This window comes from Muscardinus avellanarius (assembly GCF_963383645.1).
Source record: "Muscardinus avellanarius genome assembly, chromosome: 8".
In the NCBI taxonomy this organism is placed as follows: Eukaryota; Metazoa; Chordata; class Mammalia; order Rodentia; family Gliridae; genus Muscardinus; species Muscardinus avellanarius.
The window spans coordinates 95,883,921-95,910,256 of NC_137794.1; the positions used below are offsets into that span (position 1 = coordinate 95,883,921).

At 43.7% G+C, this 26,336-nt stretch overlaps 1 protein-coding gene across 1 annotated transcript; it reads right to left on the reverse strand.

The window, feature by feature from the left end:
• Positions 1-1,734: 1,734 nt before the first annotated feature.
• On the reverse strand, positions 1,735-26,158 carry ADAT2 (adenosine deaminase tRNA specific 2; the record flags this gene model as incomplete). The annotated part of the gene is made up of 6 exons (XM_080700641.1): positions 1,735-1,778; positions 1,881-1,953; positions 7,370-7,476; positions 9,266-9,416; positions 13,896-14,000; positions 26,063-26,158. 6 exons carry the CDS (start codon positions 26,156-26,158, stop codon positions 1,735-1,737), a joined length of 576 nt encoding a protein of 191 aa, XP_080556767.1.
• Between the last annotated feature and the right edge of the window lie 178 nt (positions 26,159-26,336).

Genomic DNA, 26,336 nt, shown 5'->3' on the forward strand with positions numbered 1-26,336 from the left:
TCTTCTGAAGCATGTAACTGCAATTAGCTGCTACACCCGACAATATAAAAATACTTCTACCACAATTACATTCCAGCCTGTAATGTAATTCAAAACAAACAAGTCAGAAACATCATTCAAATGGCAAAACCAACAAATACAGATGCTTTGCATCAAGGAAATGAATCCACGGAAGAAAGGCATCTGAGAAGGCTCTGTGTGGACCAGCCCTGGGCTTCTGGTGGAACAGCGACGCCCCCTCCTGGGCAGGGGCCTCTGCTGCGCCCGGCCTGTTCTGCATCAGTGAAGGGGACACTCTTTCCTGGGTCCTGTTCAGTGTCATTTTAGATATTAAGCTTAAAGTTCATTATCTGTGTGTGTGTGTGTATGTATATATATATATATATATATATATATATATATATATTTTTTTTTTTTTTTTTTTTTTTTTTTTTTTGGTGGTACTGGGGTTCCTGGAAACCCTTCTACCTCCGGGATACACTCCCAGACCTATTTATTTGGAAACAGTGTTTCTTAAGCCAGCATGGCTGGCTTCGAATCTGTGCGATCCTCCTGTCTCCGCCTCCCAAGTGTGGGGATTACAAGCGTGCGCCACCATGCCCGGCCATTATCTGTATTATCTAAAGAAATAGCTGCATTTCATTTCAGATTGGATTGACCATTCTATTTAAATTTTCAACCAGCATTCCTACCATCAACTGGCACTCAGCCTGTGTTTCCTTTTTTTTTTTCCCCTGTAACTTTTATCATACTCCAGTAAATCAGATACTCAACTATATTTATGATCCATCTCTTCTTGCTACAATATAAGCTCTATGGGGGCAGGATTCTGTTTTGTCCCAGAAAACAAAGGGCCCTGACACAAAATAGTTGCTTGACAACAAAAAATTGTTTGATGTGTACTTTTATCTTTTATTTTTAAGACATTCCTCTCCAAAGAAGGCATAAAGTTTTGTTATACCAATATGCTATAATTTAAACGTGAACCTTAAGCATTCATTTTAGAATCATGCCAGGCAGGGTAGTCCATGCCTGTAATCCCAATACTTTGGAGGCTGAGATAGGAGGATGGCAAGTTCGAGGCCAGTCTCAGCAACTTAGAAATGTTTTCAGCAACTAAGCAAGACCCTGTTTACTAATAAAAAATAAAATAAAAGGCTGGGAGTGTAGCTTGAAGGTTGAATACCCCGGGTTCAATCCCAGTACAAAAAAAATTGTTTCTTTAAATGCTTTATAAAAGCAAATAAAACAAAACTGTACCCAGAACCATTTAATCACGGTCATAAAGGAACAACTCAAATACAATTTAGAAAGAAGCCGAGAGCCCCGTACCCTAGAAGAACACAGTGCTGGAAAGCTGGTCCTGGTGTGTTCAGTCCAGATGTGCAGGTGACCAGGGCTGGATGCACACTCCCTGAGAAGTCTGCACTTCCCCGGACCCAGCATCATGCCATGGCTGAAGGGCACACACTGCTTGCTAATTTCTAAAACCTCAAACCTTCATTCCCCCCCTTCTTAAAACGTTCTTTCAGCTTGTGGAAAAGCTAATAGTTGTTTACAATTGTCAGACTTTTAAAAAGTGCCAATTTGTTCCCTTAACAAATCTCATAATGAGACACCACTTCCACCCTGAGAATGGACAATGTATAAACACACGATCATCAGTGTCAACAGCGCTCAGTCCAGGAATTTTGTCGGGTTCCTGTGGGACGTCAGTCTTGCATCAGAACAAGTTCAGGATTTGGGACATTCCTTTTTCCGAACTTTTGATTTTGGTGCTGTAAAAGGAGAAAATAAAAAGAGAAAATAATGAGATGGGCTATCACCCTCTCTTCATGTGCTTTAAGGGAGTGTATCACATGCAGTAGGGGGAAACTGACCATTTGGATTTTCTTGTTTGTAGAAGGTCTTCAGCAGGCCCACGGCTTCCTCTGCCCGATATCCAGGGATGCACTGATGAGACGAGAGGTGAGAGTGAACACAGGCCTCCAGAGAGGCGTGCTATCCCACAACACCAGCAATATGCATGTCATTATGTGAACACATTTCAGGTAATGTTAATTACCTGGGGGACATTACTATGGGTAAAGAAATATAATCCAAACTGGGCATGGTGGCATATGCTTGTAATCCTAGCATTCAGGAGGTGGAGACGGAGGATTGCGCTTTGTGGACAGCCTCAGTTACTTAGGCCCTTTGCAACTCAGTGAGACTCTGTTTAAAAAAAAATAGAAAAAAGCAAAAAATAGGGCTGGGAGTATAGCTCAGAGGTACAATGCCCTTGGGTTCTATCCCCAGTACCACACAAAAAAGTAGAATCCAAAAGAACAGGCATTTAGTCTCAGTCCGACATCTCTCTCAATCAGTTGTTACTTAAGTTGCCAGCTTGGTGAACGTGGGTAAGGTACTTAAAGTCTATACCTCACAGGTAACATGTCCAAGGGATACTGTGAGCCTCAAATGAGGTAAGGCCTGCTAAATATCTGCTACATCATAGTAGTTTATTAAGCCTTAGCTTTCTTCATCTGCTTTTACTTATTGGTGGCTCATTAAATGATGCTACAGAGCCGGGCGTGGTGGGCACACTTGTCATCCCAGCATTCGGGAGGCGGAGACTGGAGGATCGCGGTTCGCAGACAGCCTCAGCTACTTAGGAAGGCCCTTCTCAACTCAGTGAGACCCTGTTTCAAAAAAATAAAAAGAATAAAAATTAGGACCAGTGGTGTAGCTCGAAGGTAAAATGCCCCTGGGCTCCATTCCCAGTACCACAAGAAATAAATATAAAAATGATGCTACAGAGCTGGGGTTGTTAAATTATACTTGTTGGGCCAAATCCAGTCCACAGCTAAGAGCAGTGAGCAAAGAATGGTTTCATACACACACACACACACACACACACACACACACACACACACACATACACACACACACACTCGTGTGTGTGTGGTGCTGAAGACTGGATCCAGGGGCATTCTACCTCCAAACTATACCCCCCCATCCTTTTTATTTTTTATTTGGAAACAGGATCTCACTAAATTGTTGAGGCTGGCTTTGAACTTGAAATCCTCTTGTTTTAGCCTTCCAAACACGACTATTACAGACATGCACCATCATGCCTAGCTGCTTTTTATATTTTTAAAGAGTTGTTTATAAAGAGAAAGAAAAAGGCTATGCAACAGAGGCAGAAATGGCTCACAAAAGCTAAAATATATCCTCTCTAGCCTTTAACAGAAAGTCTGTTGATTTTCACTACAGAGGATTTTTTTTTTTTTAATCTTGGGATCCAATTGGCGAGAAGAATCAAACTGTGCAAAAGAATAAGAAACTGTGGTACCGGTAAGGAGTGACGTTACATGAGGCACCACATGGGGAAGAGAAAGCTAAACACTTTATAAAAAAGGAAGGCGCAGTCCTTTTCAATAGCCAGGCAATACCCAGGCACCAGGCACCGTAGTAGACCCTCCGGTGGCCGAGGCAGGAGGTGCCCGACTTGGAGGCTGGCTTGGCCACAACTGAGCACTCTGGTCAGGAGACGAGAAGCCAGGGATGGACTAGGCGGTGGAGCAGAGCCTCCCTGAGGATATTCCTGCCATGGTGAAGGCTCATGTTCCAGAGATGAAGGCTTGGCTGCAGATGAGGCAACTGATGGGAGCTGAATACCTAGGCGCTGCCAGGAGGAACACTGCCCACCCAAGGATGTCTCTTTCCATGAGGACTGGGACTTGGGGTTGAAAACAAATCTAAGGGAACTCTTATGATACTGATGCCATCCGGGGAAGCATTTCTCAAGGGTGTGCTGTCTCCCGATGGGGCCAGCTGGCACCAGGAACCTCCCCTCATCTCCCATTATTCCTCGATTGTCTTGAAAATGAGACAGTTTGGTGATACTGAACTGAACGCAGCCAGTCTGCCTGGTGGGTAGGTGGGTCCTCTGGACCATGGCCTCTTCCTGTCCTGAGCTGAAGAGTCCATGCCAGACAATGGTCCCGGTGGCTCCGGAGTCTGGGTTCAAAGTGTGGTTTGTTTTATTTATTTATTTTATTATTATTATTATTATTATTATTATTATTATTATTTGGTGGTCTGGGAGTGGAACCAAGGGGCTTTCTACCTCCGGGGTATACTCCCAGACCCATTTTATTCCCATTTGGAAACAGGGTCTCACTAAGTTGCTGAGAGCCTCACTAAGTAGCTGAGGCTGGCTTCGAACCTGCGTGATCCTCCTGTCTCACCCACTACACCTGGCTTCACAGTGTGATTTTAATAGACCCCACTGCTCTCCCCTGCTCTGCTGCTGCTCTGCTGTGGTTCTTAATGAACTACTCCTTGGAATGTGTGAGTATCTGTCTGGGTCAGGAGAAGTAGTGTCTTTAAATGTAAAGGTGGAGCAAAATAATAAAGAAAAAGAAGCTAAGCTGTGTTTTTCAGGGAAAGAGCAGGGTGGATTTTGTGAAGAAAGTGACTGATGGGGATAATGGGCAAAAGAAGCATAGGGAAAGGTATTCAAGAGATGAGGGGTCAAAGCACAGGCTTCCAAGGGTGGTCACAAGAGTTGGGAACCAACACAATGCATCCTCTGAAGGGTAGTGTGCAGGGAAAGGCCGGCCCGGCCACGGGGGCTGTGTGGACCTCCCCTCCTCCATCTCAGCTGGTCTGCACCTGGACCACATCCTGCAGACACCCTGTGGTAACAAACCTTCCACCTGGTCCCCTCCTTGCTGCTCTGCTCAGAACATCCAGACTGCACTTCTCTCATCTTGCCAACCTCATCCCCTCTGACTGTGCTCTCAGATATCCTAAGGGCCCCCTCGTCTCCTTTAACCCCCTCAACTGTCTATAGTCATGGAGACAACTGGCCACACTGCCTCGTCTTAAGATCTCTCCTCCTTTAGCACATCATCATCCCAACTACTGTTGCTCAGTTCCTTCCCAGCTGCCCTGGGCTTTCTGCATATAAATCCTGTGTTCAAGGACTCCCACCTTTCTCTGACAGGTATCCAGTGCACACAGGGTCTCTCCTCACACATGGAGTTAGAGCAACCATTCTCAACCTCAGCTGCTCAGAGCTGACTACAGACACATCAATCCTCATACCTCCAAAGGACACACCGCTGCTCATTCTCCTAAGGACACACCAATGCCCATCCTCCTAGGACACACCAATGCTCATACCTCCTAAGGACACACCAATGCTCATACCTCCTAAGGACACACCAATGCTCATACCTCCTAAGGATGCACCAATGCTCATCCTCCTAAGGACACACCAATGCTCATACCTCCTAAGGATGCACCAATGCTCATCCTCCTAAGGACCCACCAATGCTCATACCTCCTAAGGATGCACCAATGCTCATCCTCCTAAGGACACACCAATGCTCATACCTCCTAAGGATGCACCAATGCTCATCCTCCTAAGGACACACGAATGCCCATCCTCCTAGGACACACCAATGCTCATACCTCCTAAGGACACACCAATGCTCATACCTCCTAAGGATGCACCAATGCTCATCCTCCTAAAGACACACCAATGCTCATACCTCCTAAGGACACACCAATGCTCATACCTCCTAAGGATGCACCAATGCTCATCCTCCTAAGGACACACCAATGCTCATCCTCCTAAGGACACACCAATGCTCATTCTCCTAAGGACACACTGATGTCCATCCTCCTAAGGACACACTAATGCCCATCCTCCTAATAACACACCAATGCTCATCCTCCTAAGGACACACTGATGCCCATCCTCCTAATGACACACTAATGCTCATCCTCCTAAGGACTTACCAATGTCCGTACTCTGCCTTCTTATTTAGTTGGTCCAGGTTGAGGACCGAGTACAAAAACTCTCTAGATGATTCTAATATACAGCCAAAGAAGAGGCTCACTAAGTTACAGGTAGAGAAGGAAATTGCACTGCTCTACGATAGCCAGTATAATATTTTCAAGTATCCACTGTAGATACAACTTTGTGGCTTTAATAAAAAGCACATATTCTTTTTTTTTCCATCCCTATCCACCTCACATATTCTTAATAGGACAGAACAGGTTTTTTTTTTTTTTTTTTTTTTTTTTTTTTTTTTTTTTTTTTTTTTTTTGGTGGTACTGGGGTTCCTGGAAGCCCTCCTTCCTCCGGGCTACACTCCCAGACCTATTTTATATTTTTGAAACAGGGTCTCTTACGCCAGCACGGCTGGCTTCGAACCTGCGCGATCCTCCTGTCTCCGCCTCCCAAGCGCGGGGATTACAAGCGTGTGCCACCACGCCCGGCTAGGGACAGAACAGGTTTTATAATGAATTGACATCTTCTTTGAAAATAATAGTTCTGTAGATCTCTTTTGTGAACTTTCATGCTTCCTACAGTAATAAAATAATCTATAATTCTGTAATAAGAAAAAAGATCCCATTTCTCTATCATCCTGTGCTTCCTGAACTTCAACAAAGAAAGGAAGAAAACACAGAGTCCAGAAGCCTGGGGGACCAATGTCTTTCTGGGTCTCAAAACACCTTTAAAACATTTACTGTTCATTATTCATCGTAATTTCTTTTTGTTCTTACATGAAAGGTGTCTATTCTCAAAAGTATAGCATTTGTTAGGAAAACTGATGTTCATCTGGAAAAATTCAAGACAGAATGTTTTTCCAACCTTGTTCTCAGTGAGATCCAGCCAAATTTAGCCCTTCCTAGGTTCTTCTCATAGTCTAAGAATACCCGAGGGCTTTGAAGTAAACTGACCATGAGGTCCGGCATTTGTTAAACTCTTTTCTTTTTAAAGTATAATACTTTTGAGTTAACCTTCCATCTATGTCAGAATCTGATCTGGGATATACACAAATTCCTAGTGCTTACACTCTTATCTGCAAAAACTTTGGTGATGTGGCAAGTAAAATTTCTAAGAGATGAAAGATGTGGATTTTTGGATGGGGGGGATTCTGACATTAAAAAGGCAGGGGAGAATATGAAATTATAGTGGTTGATAGACATTAGTAATAGTTGTGACAATAAAGCAAAATGAATTTCTACAAAAATACTACATTCACTGTAAACAGCATCTACTGTCACTGACATAGGCCACACCTCAACAAGCCTGGTAGGGACAGAGCTGGCAACACTGAATGACCTGCAGCAGTCCTTACGGCCACCAGCAGGTGGGGAGGCGCCTAGGAGTTACGAAGAGCGGGGCGCTCATCCAGAAACTCTTACCTGTCCTCCTCTACTGAGGCATAAAGGAACTCAACTTGGGGTCCCAAGACCCTGCCTGATTGATATGGCTTCTTGGAATACTGACCACACACTATTTGCAAGCCCAGAATGAATTGAAAGTAATCAAAAAGAAAGAACACGTTTAAGCAGCTCATCTTACCTGGAATGGTCTCCCAGTATTTGGTAAGTCAGCAGAGGCAATGTTTAGAACAGAGCCACAGCCACCAAACCGTTCATTCTGACAGCCGTAGACGACCAGCGGGATTTATAAGACAGAATTAAGGTACACGGGCAGGATGTGCAATATCGTGACAAAATGAGGGTGTGCAGGTCTAGGTGATCCTGGAAAGGAAAGCCCCGGCTACTGTGTGAAACAACTACAATTACGGTTAGTGTTAAAAAGCCTACAATCCGCCGGGCGTGGTGGCGCACGCTTGTAATCCCCGCACTTGGGAGGCAGAGACAGGAGGATCGCGCAGGTTCGAAGCCAGCCACGCGCGCTGGCTTAGGAGACCCTGTTTCCAAATAAAAATGTAAAAATAGGTCTAGGAGTGTAGCCCGGAGGTAGAAGGGCTTCCAGGAACCCCAGTACCACCAAAAAAAAAAAAAAAGCCTACAATCCAATTACACGAGAGACGGTCAAAGTATTTAGAAAAGAATATTGAACAACTGCAAATAGGATGAAAACGGTGTAGTTGCTCAACGTCACACTTTAGTGTGTCTCTACTCTTTCCTAAATCACTTTTTCAGAATCATTGGAGAACTGGAGACAGACAGGGGATTGATATTTAATCCAAGGATTTTCACCTTTTAAAAATAACAAATTGTTCCCTGTTCTCTCCCCAAGTAAAATACAGCCTGTGCGGCAATATAAAACAAACTACAGCTAAGCCAACTGTAAGGTAAGAAGGAAAAGAAGGCAATTTTAAGCTGCCAATCACTTCTCTTTTATCATTTTTATTATTTATTATTTATTTATTTATTTAGGGTGGTACTGGGGGTGGAACCCAGGGGCTTTCTACATCAGGGCTATCCTCCCAGACCTATTTTTTATATTTTATTTGGAAACAGGGTCTCAATAAATTGCTGAGAGCCTCACTAAGTAGCTGAGGCTGGCTCTGAACCCCCTCCTGTCTCTGCCTCCCAAGAGTGTGCGCGCCACCACGCCTGGTATCTTTTATCTTTTTAGAAGTAATACAAAGTATTATAAGGTTATTCACACAGAGTTCAAAACCTGCAGAAAAATGCATGTATGAAACCAAGTTTTTGAATTTTCAAATATAGAAAACTTTCAAATTTAGAAACTGGCTGCACTCGGTATGTTATCTACTCTATGTAAGGTATAACCTAAACAGTTGTAACTTTAGTAATTTGCCATTTACGTACAATTATAATATCATGACTGATTTTTAACTTATTTTTGGCTTCATTCTTTTTTTATATTTTGTCATGGGCATTCATGCAAAAGAAGATAAACATAGAAAAATTTTAAATCATTTATAATCCATTATCCAAAGGCAAAACTTAGGTGTATATTCTTTAGAACTTCTCCTATAATACAGATTGTGATTTACCTTTTCATAACAATTAAAGTTAGCTCCAAGCTTTTCTTTCTCTAGCTTATTTAATAGTCCTATGTTTATTGATATAAAAAGAAATAGGTAGCTTTACTAAGTAAAAATCTTTATTTTGCACAAGACATACAACATTTCATGATATTTCATAAGTTTGTGCTCATATATTAGAAAGGGCCCAGAGAACAGCTCAGTGGTAGAGCATGTGACTAGAATGTGTTGCAAGGCCCTGAGTTGAAACCCCAGCACTAAAAGAAAAAAGAAAAGGAAAGAAGAATGAAGAGGGAAGAGGGAAGAGGGAGAGGAGAGGGGAGGGGAAGAGAGAGAGGAGAGGAGGGGAGGGGAGGGGAGGGGAGAGGAGAGGAGAGGAGAGGAGAGGAGAGGAGAGGAGAGGAGAGGAGAGGAGAGGAGAGGAGAGGAGAGAAGAGGGCCTGAGCTGGTCACTCTCTGTCCTCAGGAAGGGTATAAGATGTGAAGGATACTCATCAGGCGAAGGGCAGCCGCACACATAATACACGGCTCCACTGTGACATACAACACCGTGTGTTCAAATACTGCAGAAGGACTCTGACCACTTCGACGACACCAATCTAGGACCTGGTCAATGGCCACCATCTCTGCATGTCGAGTAGCCTTAGACAAGAGAGATGCTTACATTGACATTATCTGCTTCATATAACTGGTACTTCACACACATACAAAACATTACGATGTGCCTGTCATTTCTGTCACTTTAATGAGTGTGGTTTCAGGACACCCTTAGCAGTTGAGTCTACTTTCCATTTCAAATGTCATGACCTAACCAACAGAATATACCTAATCGAAGATGCTGAACAAATCCTTGCTGCATTTATAGTTGACTTACTAAATACCTTAGGAGTAAGTTGCAATTAAAATGCCATTGAGAAGTCTCAAAAAAAATGCCCATGGTTTCTGAATATTTTAGGGGAAGCTTGAAATTTTCATAAGCTGTGCTCCAGTTTCAAATATATTCTCAAGGCTGTCACTGACCTCACTCTAAGCAAATCTATATTTAGTTTGCTGGAATGTCATTTATATTTTGGGGGATGAGATTTCATATACTGTAGACTCTAAAGAAGTAGAGATTTGGTATTGGTCTCAGATACCTCATGGGAGACAGTGCACTATAGGAGAGATCACACAGCATGTGTGACAGTACTAATTATATGTTCTTGGGCAAGTTATCTAATTTCTCTACACCTTGTTTTCCCCATATATAAAATGGGATACACTGGTATCTAGCACTGCGCAACTCATAAAGCAATCTGAATCACATGCAGCACGGTGCTGTACAATGCTACATTAATACTCTACTGGCTGACATCCCCTTTTCTTTCCCCCTTATTAAAATAGTTTAATGTGTCATAGATCCTCTATGTAATAATTAATAATATCCATTAAAACACATATACAAAGTATAGCATACAAGCCACTGTGCTGAATAAATTCTATGTAAGATTTTTTTTTTTCAGGTCTGGGGATGGAACCCGGAAGCATTCTACCTCCAAAGCTACACCCCTTGCTCTAATTTTTTATTCTTTTCATTTTGAAACAGGGTCTCACTAATTTGCAGAGGGTCTCAGCCTCCCGAATGCTAGGATTACAAGCATGCACAACCACGCCCAGCTTTATGTAAGATTTTTTTTTTTTAAAAAAAACCTGCCCTCAACAAGCATGAAATCAGGTGAGGCCAGTAGAAAATGTACCATTTATCTGTGCCTAGAAGTGAAGTGCCTAGAGTGATATTGTTGGCGCTGAAGACCAAGACGTGGAGCCAGAGGCAGAAGGGAGCGAGTTGGGCCAGGAGAGATGCATGGGTGAATCACAAAGTTAGAAACTTCTTTAGAGAAGAGAATGCCAGTCCTGGCTGCATATAAAAACTAAATGGAGAGCCAAAAAAAAAAAAAAAAAAAAAAAAAAAAAAAAAAAAAAAAGTTTGCCCAATTTGAAAGCTTTTTAAAACTCAGATTCAGAATTCCTGTATCATGCCGGGTGTGGTGGCCACATGCTTGTAATCCCCGCTTGGGAAGAGACAGGAGGATCTCTTGGGAGGTGGAAACAGGAGGATCTCACAGGTTGGAAGCCAGACGCACTGGCTAAGAGACCCTGTTTCCAAATAAAAAAAAGTATAAAAATAGGTGGTCTGGGAGTGTAGCCTGGAGGTAGAAGGGTTTCCAGAAACCCCAGTACTACCTAAAAAAAAAAAAAAAGGAATTCCTAAATCACCTCTCCATATTTCTCAATAAATGATTATTAAACTAAATCATCTCAGTCAACTCCTTCTTTTACTCCTAAAGAAAAAGAAATTAAACTACATTAGCATGTATTAAAGACACAAGGGGCAACAGGGTGGTGGTAGAATTAGAACCAAAAGTAAAACTCAGGAATCCTCACTTGGGAGTCAGAGTCTTTCTGTTTGGTATTCAAATGGTAATCTAAAAGACACAGGATACCCAAATAAACCCTGGCTAATTTTAAGGCCCAGAAGAAATCCAGGTTGTTGGAGGGAGGTAGGTTATTCAAAGTTCTCATGCTAAAGATAGTATATCATAACAAACTATAAAGTACAAATTAGAAGATATGACAACTGTTTAAAACACAGAATTTTACTCCTAGGAAAACATTCATTAGTTGCTATATTATTCTTATTATTTATCTCACAGATTTTTTGATATTCTCATAATTGTTTGGGGAATCTGGGTTCTTACTTTAGTTGTGTTTTGCTAAATCTCAGCATTCTTTTTCTTTTGATAAATAAATTTTAAAGGTCTCATAGTAATGGTGTCAACACCAGCTTTTTCTCTGGCTCCCAAGATCAAAGTTTGTATGAATGACATTATAATTATAGGTTATCCTTGAGTCCATGCGGTATGTTATAAAAACAAAATTTAGTACTTTACTTGTATTTCCCAAGTATGCCTACCATGACACACTGTGTGATGCCATGTTTAAGAAGTACTGTCTCAGCTGGGTATGGTGGCACACACTTTTGATCCCAGCACTGGGGAGGCTGAGACAGGAGTGTTACAGTGTGAGATAATATGGTTTGGGGGAAACTGTCCCCGATGGCCCCTGTTAGGGTTCCGGACACAATTCCCCTCAGAAAACAAAAACAAAAAAAAAAGAAAAACCGCAGGTTCTTGTCCTGAGCTAAGGGTGAATACACATTAGCCTGGACTCTTGCTGAAGATTTAAAGAAGTTTATTAAAAAGATAGAAATACAGAAGGTAGTTACAGCCCCATGCCAGAATGGCATGGGGGGGGGGGGTTCAAATGAATGCCCCACCCAAGATATAGCACGTGGACCAGACTTTTTACACCCATGGCCTCCATCTTGTTTAAGTAATTCTGATGTAGTAAACATCCCTGTAAGGTTCCTCCCCTTAGGTGTGGCAAGGTGTCTTCTTTCAGGAAGGTCAAACCCTCCTCCCATCCTAGCTAGATTATCCAATTATTATGTAAACCTGTCTTTAGGATGAGGATGAGGAAATCCTAGTTCCCCCCTCCTATAGACATGCTAATTACCTTTAGCTAGGTTAATTTACATTGGAATAATTGCCTGCTTCTAGGCAGAAACCAAGACCTTTCACAGATTTGCCCCTCACCCAATTTTTGAAATATATTAATAGTCATAGCTTTCTCAAATCTTCCTAGGCCATTCCCAATACTGGTACAAGAAGGATCGTAGGTTCAAGGCCAGCCTCAGCTACTTAGTGAGGCTCTCAGGAACTTAGTGAGACCCTGTTTCTAGAAAAAAAAAAAAAAAAGATGTAATGCCTTAAACCATGAGCGCCAATAAAATCACACAAGCTATTAAAGCATTCATACCACATGCAGCTACAGACAGCTGGTATTAGAGATCTTATTCTACTGAATTATTTGATATAGAAATGCTATTTTATATAATAATCCTTTTATATGTCGCTCCAATGTTATATTTTGAGGATATTTTCATTTACTAGGGAAAAATATGTAAAGAAACTAAAGAATGAATTATGAGTTAAGCTGTAAAGTAAAATTTTCATGCATTAGATCTGCTTAAAGTGGAGATAGACTTGTTTTGTCTATGGTGACATGCTAATGTAATAAGAGTTCCCTATTGGTTTTTTATTTTATTTTTATCTTTTTTGGAGGGGTTGGTACGGGGGATGAAACCCAGGGGAATTCTATCTCCATACCACCAGCCCTATTTTTTGTTCTTTTTTTGAACAGGGTCTCATTGAGTTGCAGAGGGCCTAAAAGTAGCTGAGGCTGGCAGCGAACCAAGATCTTCCTGTGTCAGCCTCCCAGGTACTGGGATAACAAGCCTGTGCCACCACGCCCAGCTCCCTGTTGGGTTTTAATCAAGTGTTAAAGTAAACCTCTATGAAAGAGAAACTTATTCACTAAGATTCTATAGCTTCATTGAATTTTTCTGAAATTTCTACATTAAAAAAATTATTGTTTGCTATTATAATCAGAAAAAAAAAGATTTTTTTTCTGGAAATAGAGATTGGACCCAGGGGCATTTTACCTCCCAAAGCTACTCCTGGCCCTATTTTTAATTCTTTATTTTGGAAGAGGGTCTTCACTAAGTTGTAGAGGGCCTCACTAAGTAGATGAGGCTGGCCAGGAATCTGTGCTCCTTCTGTCTCAGGATCCCAAGTACTGGAATTACAAGCATGTACCACCACATCCAGCTGAAAAAAAAAAAAAGACTTAAAGAGAAGGTGCAGGCCTGGTGAGGCATGCTTGTAATCCCAGCATTCAGGAGGTGGAGACTAGAGGATTTCAGTTCAAGGACACCCTCAGCTACTTAGTGAGGCCCTTTTTCAAAAATAATAAAGACTAAAAAAATAGAGCTGGGAGTGGAGCTTATAGAATGGCCCTGGGTTCTGTCCCCAGTACTACAGAAGGAGAGAGAGAGGGAGAGGGAGAGGGAGAGGGAGAGAAAGAAGAGAGAGAAGAGAAGAGAAGAAAAAGAACTACCCGACACTGGTCACCATGTGGCCACACTGGGTCTCACCTTCTTACCAACAGTCCTAAGTTCATTCCACTCCCAGCATGACAACATCACTCCTGTACATTTACAGTTACACTCAACTCACATACATTTTTGGTTTGATTAACTTCATTTCTTCCCTTCCCCACAACTTCATCGTCATAGACCATAAGGCAGCCAACAGGAACTTCAGTATTTTCGAGGGCTTGTTTGGCCTGAAAAACAAAGTGGAAAATCTGAGCTGTAACGGTCAATATTTGGAAAGGTTACAGGAAAGAAAGATGCAGCAGAGACAGGATGTATGCGGATAAGCACTAGAACAAAGAAGTGCAGCTGAGCACGCCCTTCGCTCAGGTCTGGCCCCATCTTGGCTTTATGCCTTTACTCTCTGGTGGGTCCATGTTGAGGAAGACTCGGGAAGCCGTCCCCTTCATAGACTCTGAGCTCTGATTTCTTCTTCTTAAAATGCCAGGGTTGCTCTTTTCAGAGATGGTATACATATTTTTGAAATGTAGGAGAATATATAACTTTACAAGAGTTTCCGTAGAATTCTTCCCCTTCTTAAAATCCAATTTGCTTAATGTTTTTGCTTCTCTAAAATTATAGAAATGATCCCTAAGAGTCCCAATAGCATAAAGGTGACCAGATTGGCTGTCTCCATGTCCCACAATTATTTCTATTCTAAAAGTTTAGGAGCAATCTATGTAAAAATGGCACAAGTATTTTGAAAACATTTTGGAAGTTTCTAAAAAAAAAAGTAAATACACATATAGTCTATAACCAAAATCACACAGAAACACACACACACACATATACAACACACACACATATACAACACACACACACACACACACACAACACACACACAATGAAATTTTAATAAACTCTGCAAAGTTTGTACCAATGTAACTTCCCTCGGGTTGATACTGTACTATAGTTATGCAAAATGTTACCACTGGAGGAAACTGGATACTTGGACCCTCCCTGTATATGTTTATTGCAATTTGCTATGATTTATAATATTTTCAAAATGGAAAGTTAACAAATACAGGTAGAACAAACAAGAAAGATCTTGCAGCAAAAATTAAGAAGAGATGCCTAACCAGGCATGGGGGTGCACACTTGTAATCCCAGCATTTGGAAGGCTGAGGCAGCAGGATCGCAGTTCAAGGACAGCCTCAGTGAGTGAGGCCCTTTGTAACTCAGTGAGACCCTGTTTCAAAATAAAGAATAGAAAATAGGGCTGGGGTGTAGCATGGAGGTAGAATGCCCCTGAGTTCCATCCCTAGTACCAGGAGGAGAAGGAGGAGGAGGAAGAGGAGGAGGAGATGATGCCTACTGAGGAAGAAAAAGAATCCAGGATTATCTGATGTTATAGAAGATCCAGAAAAAAAAAAAGTAGGCCAAGAAGGAAGAGGGTGGCGACCAGCTATGTAAAATTCAGTGATGCAGAGGTGACTTTAAGTGGAATGAAAACCAGTGGCTTAAAAAGTGAATTATCTGTGGGTTAAAGTTCTAGCGTCCAATCATACTTTCCCCAACAACCTCTTAAGAGGTAGTGCTACATCTACATCTCAAGTATTCAGCTTCTGAGAGGTCGAAAATATTAAGAGTTTGTACATTTTACTTTGGCCTGGGACTATTCTAAGCACTTTGTAAGTATAAATTAATTTCGTTTACAATCCTGTGAGACAGGCACAAAGATCTTCCCTGTTTTACAGATGAGAAAATGGAGGTGTGGGGAATGTCATGTAACCTGCCATGTGAGAGCTGGGACTACAGCCCGGGCAACTTGGCCCTGCTCACCCACTCAACAAGTCAGTGGACACCTGCCAGGTGTCGGGTCCCAAGGCTCTCTGCCCCACTTCCACCTGGTTTCTCTTTATTCACCGCACTGCTCAGTTCTTTATCAGGATTTGAGCTCAGAGCAGGTTAAGGGGCAAAAGGAGAAGGAAGAGTTAGCAAGGAGCTGAGATACGGAGTTTAAAAATTTAAACACACACACACACACACACACACACACGGCAAGAGAATAAGCCACAAATTGAAGCCACATAATCGGGCTTTTCTGTAAATATACCTCCTGAAGAACTCTGGGTATAACCCCCTGAGGCATTTTAAACCTACAGAAAAGAATCCAAGATGAAGTGGAAAGCACACAGGTGAGGAGGGGAGGGGCAGGGAGTTGTCCACAAGTTCCGTCTTGCCCATCTAGAGATGGCAGGAGGCACGCTGCAGGGGCGGTGGCTGGCCTGGCAGTCGGCTCCCAGGCCACCAAGGGACTGGGCTGGTGCTTTCTATTTCTTCCTCTGTTGTTGTTGTTGTTGTTGTTGTTTTCATTTTTCTTTAAGTTCACTTATCTTACCATAAAGTGAGTGGTGTGCATATCTTAAAAGGACAAATAGCGCCATAGATGAGGAACAGTGTGAGGAACAGTCTAGGTGGGCCTGCTGCCTGGTGCGGGCAAGCCACTGGACTTGCAGGAGACGGGGGAGACGGTGACATCACAAGGCCGCTGGGAGGTGCGTTTGGGGGAACTGTTTCCCAGTCATACACATATACATTTGCTTTGCTGACAAGTTCAAAGCAGATTTGATTAAGATGAAAATCCCTGTCACTCCAGCCCATCTTACCCGTTCCAATGCTTTGCCCACCCACCTGTTCTGTCAAATATGGTCACTTTTTACAAAGACAGCACAAGCAAAATGGATCTGAAACATGCTTTCAATTGAACATACTTAACTTTTTCTGGGAGATCAAAAACCAGTCCCTACTTGAAATGCCAACTTGGTCTTCCATAAATTAACAAATAATCAATTTTCAAACCGAAACACAGAAGTTCTCTTCTTCCCAGCCTAAACTCTTGCCTCTATCTTGTTTTTAAATTTAATGTTTTTCCCAGCCCAGGCCGCCTGCTTAGTTAGATAACAAGAACTCCTACGTGGAAGAGCTATTGTAGATTTTTACTATTTTCTCCAAAGACATTACTATTATAAACTACTTTTTAATGATGTGGTAATAAAAAAGGGGAGAGTGAGGAGGAAAGCAAACTTTAGCTTGCAAACTCCTGATGGGTTGCCATAGAAATATTTCCTACTAAGGACAAAAAATGAGGGGGGAAAACACATGAGCTGGAACAACCCTGAGGTAGATATCACAAATTATTTTCATAAGCTCTATTTTCATGTCTTCACCTTATAATTCCTCATCGTGGCACTGAAGACCTCCCAACTACCATCCGTCATCCCCACCAGCCAGCCAGCTGCTAGTCTGTGTTTCATACCCTTTTCAGAGCTAAAAATTCCCTTTGAGAATCTGATGAAAGTTATGGGCTCTCTCGCTTGAAAAAGGCACATATATAATATTATACATACAGGTTCATAGATCCCCTAAAACCTGAGTCTTGAGTTAGGAAGGTCTATTCTAGTTCGATATAGGTAAAGTTGTTCATTTCTTTGTACCTGACAACTCCTCAGCTCAACCTTTCCTTTCTGACAACCTACATTCCTTCCCTCCCACTTACAGTACAGAAGAAACTCTATAATTTATCTCAAGCAACTTACTCAGGACCTCGTGACTGACAGTGCTTTATATCTGTCCCTCATGTCGGTCCCTGGATGTATTTCTCACCAACAATTCCATCTGTCATGGCTTATCCTGACAGGGCAAGCACTAGAGCCAACACTCCTGCTCACCTTTGCAACCCTAGCACCCAGCGCACACCCGAAGACAAAGGAACACTTGCAGCCCTAGCACCCAGTGCACTCCCTAACACAGAGGGACACTTGCAGCCCTAGCACCCAGTGTACGCTCTAACACAGAGGAACACTTGCAGCCCTAGCACCCAGCGCACTCCCTAAGACAGAGGGACACTTGCAGCCCTAGCATCCAGCGCAAGTCCTAACACAGAGGAACACTTGCAACCCTAGCACCCAGTGCACGACTAACACAGAGGAACACTTGCAGCCCTAGCACCCAGTGCATGTCCTAACACAGAGGGACACTTGCAGCCCTAGCACCCAGCACACGCCCTAACACAGAGGGACACTTGCAGTCCTAGCACCCAGTGCACGCCCTAACACAGAGGGACACTTGCAGCCCTAGCACCCAGCGTACGCCCTAACACAGAGGGACACTTGCAGCCCTAGCACCCAGTGCACGCTCTATACAGAGGGACACTTGCAGCCCTAGCAACCAGTGCACGCCCTAACACAGAGGGACACTTGCAGCCCCAGCACCCAGTGCACGCTCTATACAGAGGGACACTTGCAGCCCTAGCACCCAGCGCATGCACTAACACAGAGGGACACTTGCAGCCCTAGCACCCAGCGCACGCCCTAACACAGAGGGACACTTGCAGCCCTAGCACCCAGCGTACGCCCTAACACAGAGGGACACTTGCAGCCCTAGCTCCCAGTGCACGCCCTAACACAGAGGGACACTTGCAGCCCTAGCACCCAGCGCACGCCCTAACACAGAGGGACACTTGCAGCCCCTAGCACCCAGAGCACTCCCTAAGACAGAGGAACACTTGCAGCCCTAGCAACCAGCGCACGCCTTAACAAAGAGGGACACTTGCAGCCCTAGCACCCAGCGCACGTCTTAACACAGAGGGACACTTGCAGCCCTAGCACCCAGCGCACTCCCTAAGACAGAGGAACACTTGCAGTCCTAGCACCCAGCGTACGCCCTAACACAGAGGGACACTTGCAGCCCTAGCACCCAGCGCACGCCCTAACACAGAGGGACACTTGCAGCCCTAGCACCCAGCGTACGCCCTAACACAGAGGGACACTTGCAACCCTAGCACCCGGCACACGCCCTAACACAGAGGGACACTTGCAGCCCTAGCACCCAGCGTACGCCCTAAGACAGAGGGACACTTGCAGCCCTAGCACCCAGCGCACGCCCTAAAACAGAGGGACACTTGCAGCCCCTAGCACCCAGAGCACTCCCTAAGACAGAGGAACACTTGCAGCCCTAGCAACCAGCGCACGCCTTAACAAAGAGGGACACTTGCAGCCCTAGCACCCAGCGCACGTCTTAACACAGAGGGACACTTGCAGCCCTAGCACCCAGCGCACGCCCTAACACAGAGGGACACTTGCAGCCCTAGCACCCAGCGTACGCCCTAACACAGAGGGACACTTGCAGCCCTAGCACCCAGCGCACGCCCTAACACAGAGGGACACTTGCAGCCCTAGCACCCAGCGTACGCCCTAACACAGAGGGACACTTGCAACCCTAGCACCCGGCACACGCCCTAACACAGAGGGACACTTGCAGCCCTAGCACCCAGCGTACGCCCTAAGACAGAGGGACACTTGCAGCCCTAGCACCCAGCGTACGCCCTAAGACAGAGGGACACTTGCAGCCCTAGCACCCAGCGTACACCCTAAGACAGAGGGACACTTGCAGCCCTAGCACCCAGCGTACACCCTAAGACAGAGGGACACTTGCAGCCCTAGCACCCAGCGTACGCCCTAACACAGAGGGACACTTGCAGCCCTAGCACCCAGCGTACGCCCTAACACACAGGGACACTTGCAGCCCTAGCACCCAGCGTACGCCCTAACACAGAGGGACACTTGCAGCCCTAGCACCCAGCATACGCCCTAACACAGAGGGACACTTGCAGCCCTAGCACCCAGTGCACGCCCTAACACAGAGGGACACTTGCAGCCCTAGCACCCAGCGTACGCCCTAACACAGAGGGTCACTTGCAGCCCTAGCACCCAGCGTATGCCCTAACACAGAGGGACACTTGCAGCCCTAGCACCCAGCGCACGCCCTAACACAGAGGGACACTTGCAGCCCTAGCACCCAGCGTATGCCCTAACACAGAGGGACACTTGCAGCCCTAGCACCCAGTGCATGCCCTAACACAGAGGGACACTTGCAGCCCTAGCACCCAGCGTATGCCCTAACACAGAGGGACACTTGCAGCCCTAGCACCCAGCGTATGCCCTAACACAGAGGGACACTTGCAGCCCTAGCACCCAGCGTACGCCCTAACACAGAGGGACACTTGCAGCCCCTAGCACCCAGAGCACTCCCTAAGACAGAGGAACACTTGCAGCCCTAGCAACCAGCGCACGCCTTAACAAAGAGGGACACTTGCAGCCCTAGCACCCAGCGCACGTCTTAACACAGAGGGACACTTGCAGCCCTAGCACCCAGCGCACTCCCTAAGACAGAGGAACACTTGCAGTCCTAGCACCCAGCGTACGCCCTAACACAGAGGGACACTTGCAGCCCTAGCACCCAGCGCACGCCCTAACACAGAGGGACACTTGCAGCCCTAGCACCCAGCGTACGCCCTAACACAGAGGGACACTTGCAACCCTAGCACCCGGCACACGCCCTAACACAGAGGGACACTTGCAGCCCTAGCACCCAGCGTACGCCCTAAGACAGAGGGACACTTGCAGCCCTAGCACCCAGCGCACGCCCTAACACAGAGGGACACTTGCAGCCCCTAGCACCCAGAGCACTCCCTAAGACAGAGGAACACTTGCAGCCCTAGCACCCAGCGTACACCCTAAGACAGAGGGACACTTGCAGCCCTAGCACCCAGCGTACGCCCTAACACAGAGGGACACTTGCAGCCCTAGCACCCAGCGTACGCCCTAACACACAGGGACACTTGCAGCCCTAGCACCCAGCGTACGCCCTAACACAGAGGGACACTTGCAGCCCTAGCACCCAGCATACGCCCTAACACAGAGGGACACTTGCAGCCCTAGCACCCAGTGCACGCCCTAACACAGAGGGACACTTGCAGCCCTAGCACCCAGCGTACGCCCTAACACAGAGGGTCACTTGCAGCCCTAGCACCCAGCGTACGCCCTAACACAGAGGGTCACTTGCAGCCCTAGCACCCAGCGTATGCCCTAACACAGAGGGACACTTGCAGCCCTAGCACCCAGCGCACGCCCTAACACAGAGGGACACTTGCAGCCCTAGCACCCAGCGTATGCCCTAACACAGAGGGACACTTGCAGCCCTAGCACCCAGTGCATGCCCTAACACAGAGGGACACTTGCAGCCCTAGCACCCAGCGTATGCCCTAACACAGAGGGACACTTGCAGCCCTAGCACCCAGCGTACGCCCTAACACAGAGGGACACTTGCAGCCCTAGCACCCAGCGCACTCCCTAAGACAGAGGGACCCTTCACCATGCCACAGTCACTCAAGTGGGTGAGTGTCCCTTCTGGGTTTCCCTTAGAACGTCCCTCAGGGTCTAGTATGTTAAATGAAGTGCAGAAACAATGCAGACTATAATAAAGCACAATTTACTCTAGCAAACTTGCAAATTTTTCTTTTTTCCTAATTAAGTAGGATAAGTAAGAGAGCATGAGGATTTTAAAAAAAACACATATTGAAAACAAAAACAACTCATAATGTCAACGCCCCCAAAATATAATCACTATTATTGTTTGAGCAACCGAAGCTTTTCAATGTTTTCCCTATGCCTGCATACATATATTTAGTTTTTAAAAAGTCAAATAGATTTATGCTTTATATACAGTGCAGCAGTCTGCCCTTTCCAGTTAGAAATGTCTTATAAACATGTCCCTTGCTTGAGTAATACTTGCTTATCACATGATCTCTTAAAGGTTAAAGGTTTAAAGTATTCCTCTATATGATGAATACATCAGATTCAGTTAATCCCCAATTGTTTGACATTTACATCAATTCAAATTCTTCACTTATTACAACAAGCAAAGAACTGCCCTATATAGTATGTCTGTTGCTTCCATGTGAATTATTCCTGGAAATGGCTATAAAACATAAGGAACTCCTATGGTGTAATTTAAAAACTAAATAAAATTGGGAAAAAGATATGCCTAGGCACTTCACAGAAGAAAAAAATCTAAATGTGCAATTAGGATGCTTAGTACACAGGAGTCAGGGTAATGCAATTGAAGGCAGAACACATGTGGCCAAGCCCTGAACAATCCAACACTATGAGGCAGACAGGCCAGTGGTTAGGAACTGGACTCCATCCTAAATAGCTCTGCCAGGCTCCTCGTGTGAAGATTCTGACAATAATAATACCCACCTCACAGGGCTCCTGTGGGGCTTAAATGATATGGCCCCCATGAAGCACTGGGCAGGGCACTGACTAGAACTTAACAGGAGGGAAACTCTGTTACTTACTCTTATTTTTTTTTTCAAGCTTATTCCTTAGAATGCTAAGTTAAGCATGCTATGACAGATAAAACCATAACCTTTCTTATATGCTCAGCTCCCCATAGGAAAACTCATGAAAAATAATGATTTTATTTAAAAATATTAAAGTTGACCTTATTTAAAGACTGGAAACATTATCAAAGAAGAACGACATAAGGAACAGAGATACAAGTTCTCATTTATCACACTGTCAAATGATAGAGACAATTCCAGGAGTAGAGGAAAAGCAAAGGGGGCAAGGAGACTTTCATACACTGTCAATGGAATTGTGACCATTTAAAGTGGTGACTAACAGAAACTTTTATGGTGATGGAAACAACCTTTGATCTCTGCTGTTCAATTTGGGAAGCAGTGGTCACACATGGCTACTGAGTACTTGAAATGTGGCTAGTACAACAGAGAAAGTAAATTTTGTTATTTCACTTCACTATAATTAGCTAACATATGGTTAGTGGCTACTGTACTTGGCAGCACAGTTCTAGAAGACAATCAGAAATATATACATAGTTTCAAAACCAGTTGTGTCATTTTTGGTAGTTATTCCATTGCAATAAAATTACCATGGAGCCAAGAGTGGTAGAACACCCTTGTAATCCCAGCACTTGGGAGACTGAGACAGGAGGATCACAGGTTGAAGACCAGCCTTGGCAATTTAGTGAGACCCTTGGGAACCTAGAGAGACCCTGTTTCAAAACAAAACAACAACAACAACAACAACAACAACAACAACAACAACACATTTTTAGAAGGTGTGAGGGTGTAGCTAGAAGGCAAAATGCCTCTGGGTTCAATCCCTAGTAACATGCACACACACACACACACACACACGCACATGCACACACACACATGCACACACTCAATGGAGTAGGTTATCCCTACTCCATCGAGTGGCTAATAAGCCAAAATCTCAGCATTTGGGAGGCTGAGACAGGAGGACCTTGGTTCCCAGACAGCCTCAGCTACTTAGAGAGGCCCTTTGCAATTCAGTGAGACTCTAACTTAAAAAATAAAGAACAAAAAATAAGGCTGGGGGTGTTGCTCAGAGATGGAATGTCCCTGGGTTCCATCCCCAGTACTGAAAAAAAAAAAAAAAAACCAGCAACAACAACAACAAAAAAACTATAAAGAAGCTAATAATCAAAAAGGCCATATAATTCCATTTGTACAAAAGCACATAGAGCTGTTTATGTATGAACAGAGACATTTGGAAAGATGCTTCCAAAATATTAAGTATTCTCCCCGATGACCAGACTTTTAGGTACTTTTTACTAATTTGTAAACTTCTTTTATAGTCTGAGTTCCTCATGACTGAATTATTTATACAATCATAAAAAACATTAAAATATTTTCATTTTATGGAAAAAATGGGCATTATTAGGTCAAAGGCTAAACTCAGTTTGAATGTGTTTTTATCTGTATCACCAAACTGCCCTGTAGAAAGGATGCCCCAATCTCACTCCTGCCAACCAACCAGCTCCTCCCACACATCCTTACTCTTACCAGACATTATAATTTTTTTCACTTTGTTGAATTAACAGTTGTATCTTTTCAGTTTTAATTGTATTATTAATAATATGACATATCTACTCACTTATTTGTTGGCCACTTGTTACTTCTTTTAGAGATAAGTTGAAATCCTTTATCTTTTTCGTAATGGGGGCATACATCTTTTCTCATTACTTTGGAGAAAATAGTGTATTTAATTATATATAAGTACAAATTACAAACTAAGGTTATCAAATATGTCCTTTTATTTATGTTGCCAGTATTTTCCTTTTTTGCCATTTGTTTTGCTACTCTGTATTTTATCTTTTAAAACAGGTAGATTCTTAATGTTTACATAATATAAACCTAACATTTTTTTTTTCGTGTTTCCTGTCTTTGGTGTTATAGAGTCCTTCTCTATAACAAGATTAAATAACTGTTACCATTTATCTATTTATATACTTATGATTCCCTCATAGTTTTATTAGTCATTATTTAATTTTATTTTAATCTTATCTTTAAACTTCAATTTTGCTCCAAAAATGCAATATATAACATATATTTTATATTATATGTCATAGTAACTATTTTTGTCTCTTCTCTGGTCTTCATTCATTAGAGCAAAGTAACAGCTTCTATTGATGTTCAACAGTTTTCAAACTTGACTTCATTTACTCTATGTAACCCCACGAGATGAATATCATATTCTCATTTTTACAGAGGAGATCACTGAGGCTAAAAGGTTGAGCATCTGTCAAGGTCCATTGCTAGTTAATAGCTACGTGAACAGAGCTAGCCTCTAAATATATATGTACAGCATGAAATGACCTGTATCCTGCTTGTCTAACGTTAAACATCACATGTAGTTAAACATGCTTCCTAGTTTCAGTTGTTTAACACAAAAATGATAATTATTTTCTTGTCCTAAATTATCTCCATAAGCAACTGTACTATCATATGGGTCAAATGATGTAAACTTTTGGTTTTAATTTTTGTATGTGTGTGAATGTGAATGTATATGTGTGTTAACTATATTATGCTAGGTTATCTTTCCAAAATGTTGAACCTGTTAGGCTGGTAAGGCTATACTGAGTTTTGCAGTCTATCTTTAGGTGACATTTCTGAAAATTAGACTTTAAGCTTTCTAAAGAACAGTTTTGGAGTGTAGTCCTTCTACTAATTAAAAAAAAAAATTAACTTAGAGTTAACTTAGCTGTGAGCAGGTCCCTCAGGAGGTATTCCAGAAAAAAGGCATTGTTATCACAGCTGACAACTGGATGAATGGTACTATTCCTCAAGATCTTCAAGATGGGAAGGTAGAAAGAAGAGAGTGATAGTGAGGGTCCTGATTCTGCATCGGCCTAGGCTAATGTGTGTGTGTCTTAGTTATTTAACAAAAAAAAAAAAATTAAAAAGTAGTTACAGAAAGCCAAGATTAACTTATTGAAGAAAGAAAATATTTGTTTTATATATATTTTTTCTAAACTGTATCCTACGTGACACCATCTTTATAAAGTCAACAGTAAGCCGGGTGTGGTGGCGCACGCTTGTAATCCCAAATACATGGGAGGCCGAGACAGGAGAACTGCAGGTTCTAAGACAGCCTCAGCAAATAGTGAGAGTCTCATTAATCTAGAGAGACCCTGTTTCAAACTTAAAAAAAAAAAAAGTAAAATAGGGCTAAGGCTTCAAAATAAAAAAGTAAAATAGGGCTGGGGGTGTAACTCAGAGGTAGAATGCCCCTGGGTTCAACCCCTAGTGCCATAAAAAATAAAAATAAAAAAACTAAAGTCAACAGTAGGTGCAGCAACATCCTAGGCCTTCATATTAACTTACACTCACTCATCCAGAGCAACTTTCAGGCTACACGCCCAATTCATGGTCAGTTTCCTATAGGCTGTACCACACAGCCTAAGTGTGTAAAAGGTTATATCACCAGGTTTGTGAAAGTATGCTCTGTGGTGTTCACACGATGATGAAATTACCTCTGGAGGCATTGCTTAGAACTGGACTCCCACGGGCTGTGCATATATAGGCCATCCAAACTCTTATCTTTACCAAGGAGTTGGGTGGCACACATCAACATGAGTAAAGCTTGGATAATACACATATCTGATTAGACCCCCCCCCCTTAATCAGCAGTTCTAAAAAAAAAAAAAAAGGAGGAGAAAGTACAAAGACTAAAGAAAAAATTATGGAGTGAATGAAAAATGGACTGTTCAAAGACGTGTTTTCACACTGTTCTCCACCAGAAAAACCTTCAGCTTCTTTACTTCTACTAGATATGTTCAAGGGGCCCCAACCTACTAAATAAGGTGACTTTGTGGGTTTGAGAGTGTGTCCACCGGAACATACATTTGGCGCACACCCCAAACCAATGCACACATAATTTCTGTATTTCTCCCTTCTGAATTTCTCCCTTCTCTTGCTCCAGAGACACTGTGATAAAGGCTGAAAAAAAAATCAAGTTCATGAAAATAAAGTTAGGCGTTCACGCAGGATATCTGAGCGCCAAAAGATTCCGCTCAGACACCAGAGTGGGCACCGGGAGGGACAAAGTTTCCACCCTCAGCATCCACCTCCCGGGCTCCTCACCATCTGCATCGCCTCCTCCATCCATTTTTCCGTCTCCTCCGCCGACACCACGCACGAGTCGCCCGGGGCCGGGGTGGGAGCCTCCTTGGCTTCCATACCACATGGCTCGCAGCCTCGCCGCGCCCGAGGCCCCAGCGGCTGGAAGTGCCAGCGGCGGAACTCGGCGCGAATGGGCCGTCGTTTCCGGAGGGAGTCCAATGGCAGGACACCCGGGAGCAATTTCTGGACGGACCGGGGCGCTCCGGACCAGTGAGCGGCAGCGGCGGCGAGCAGG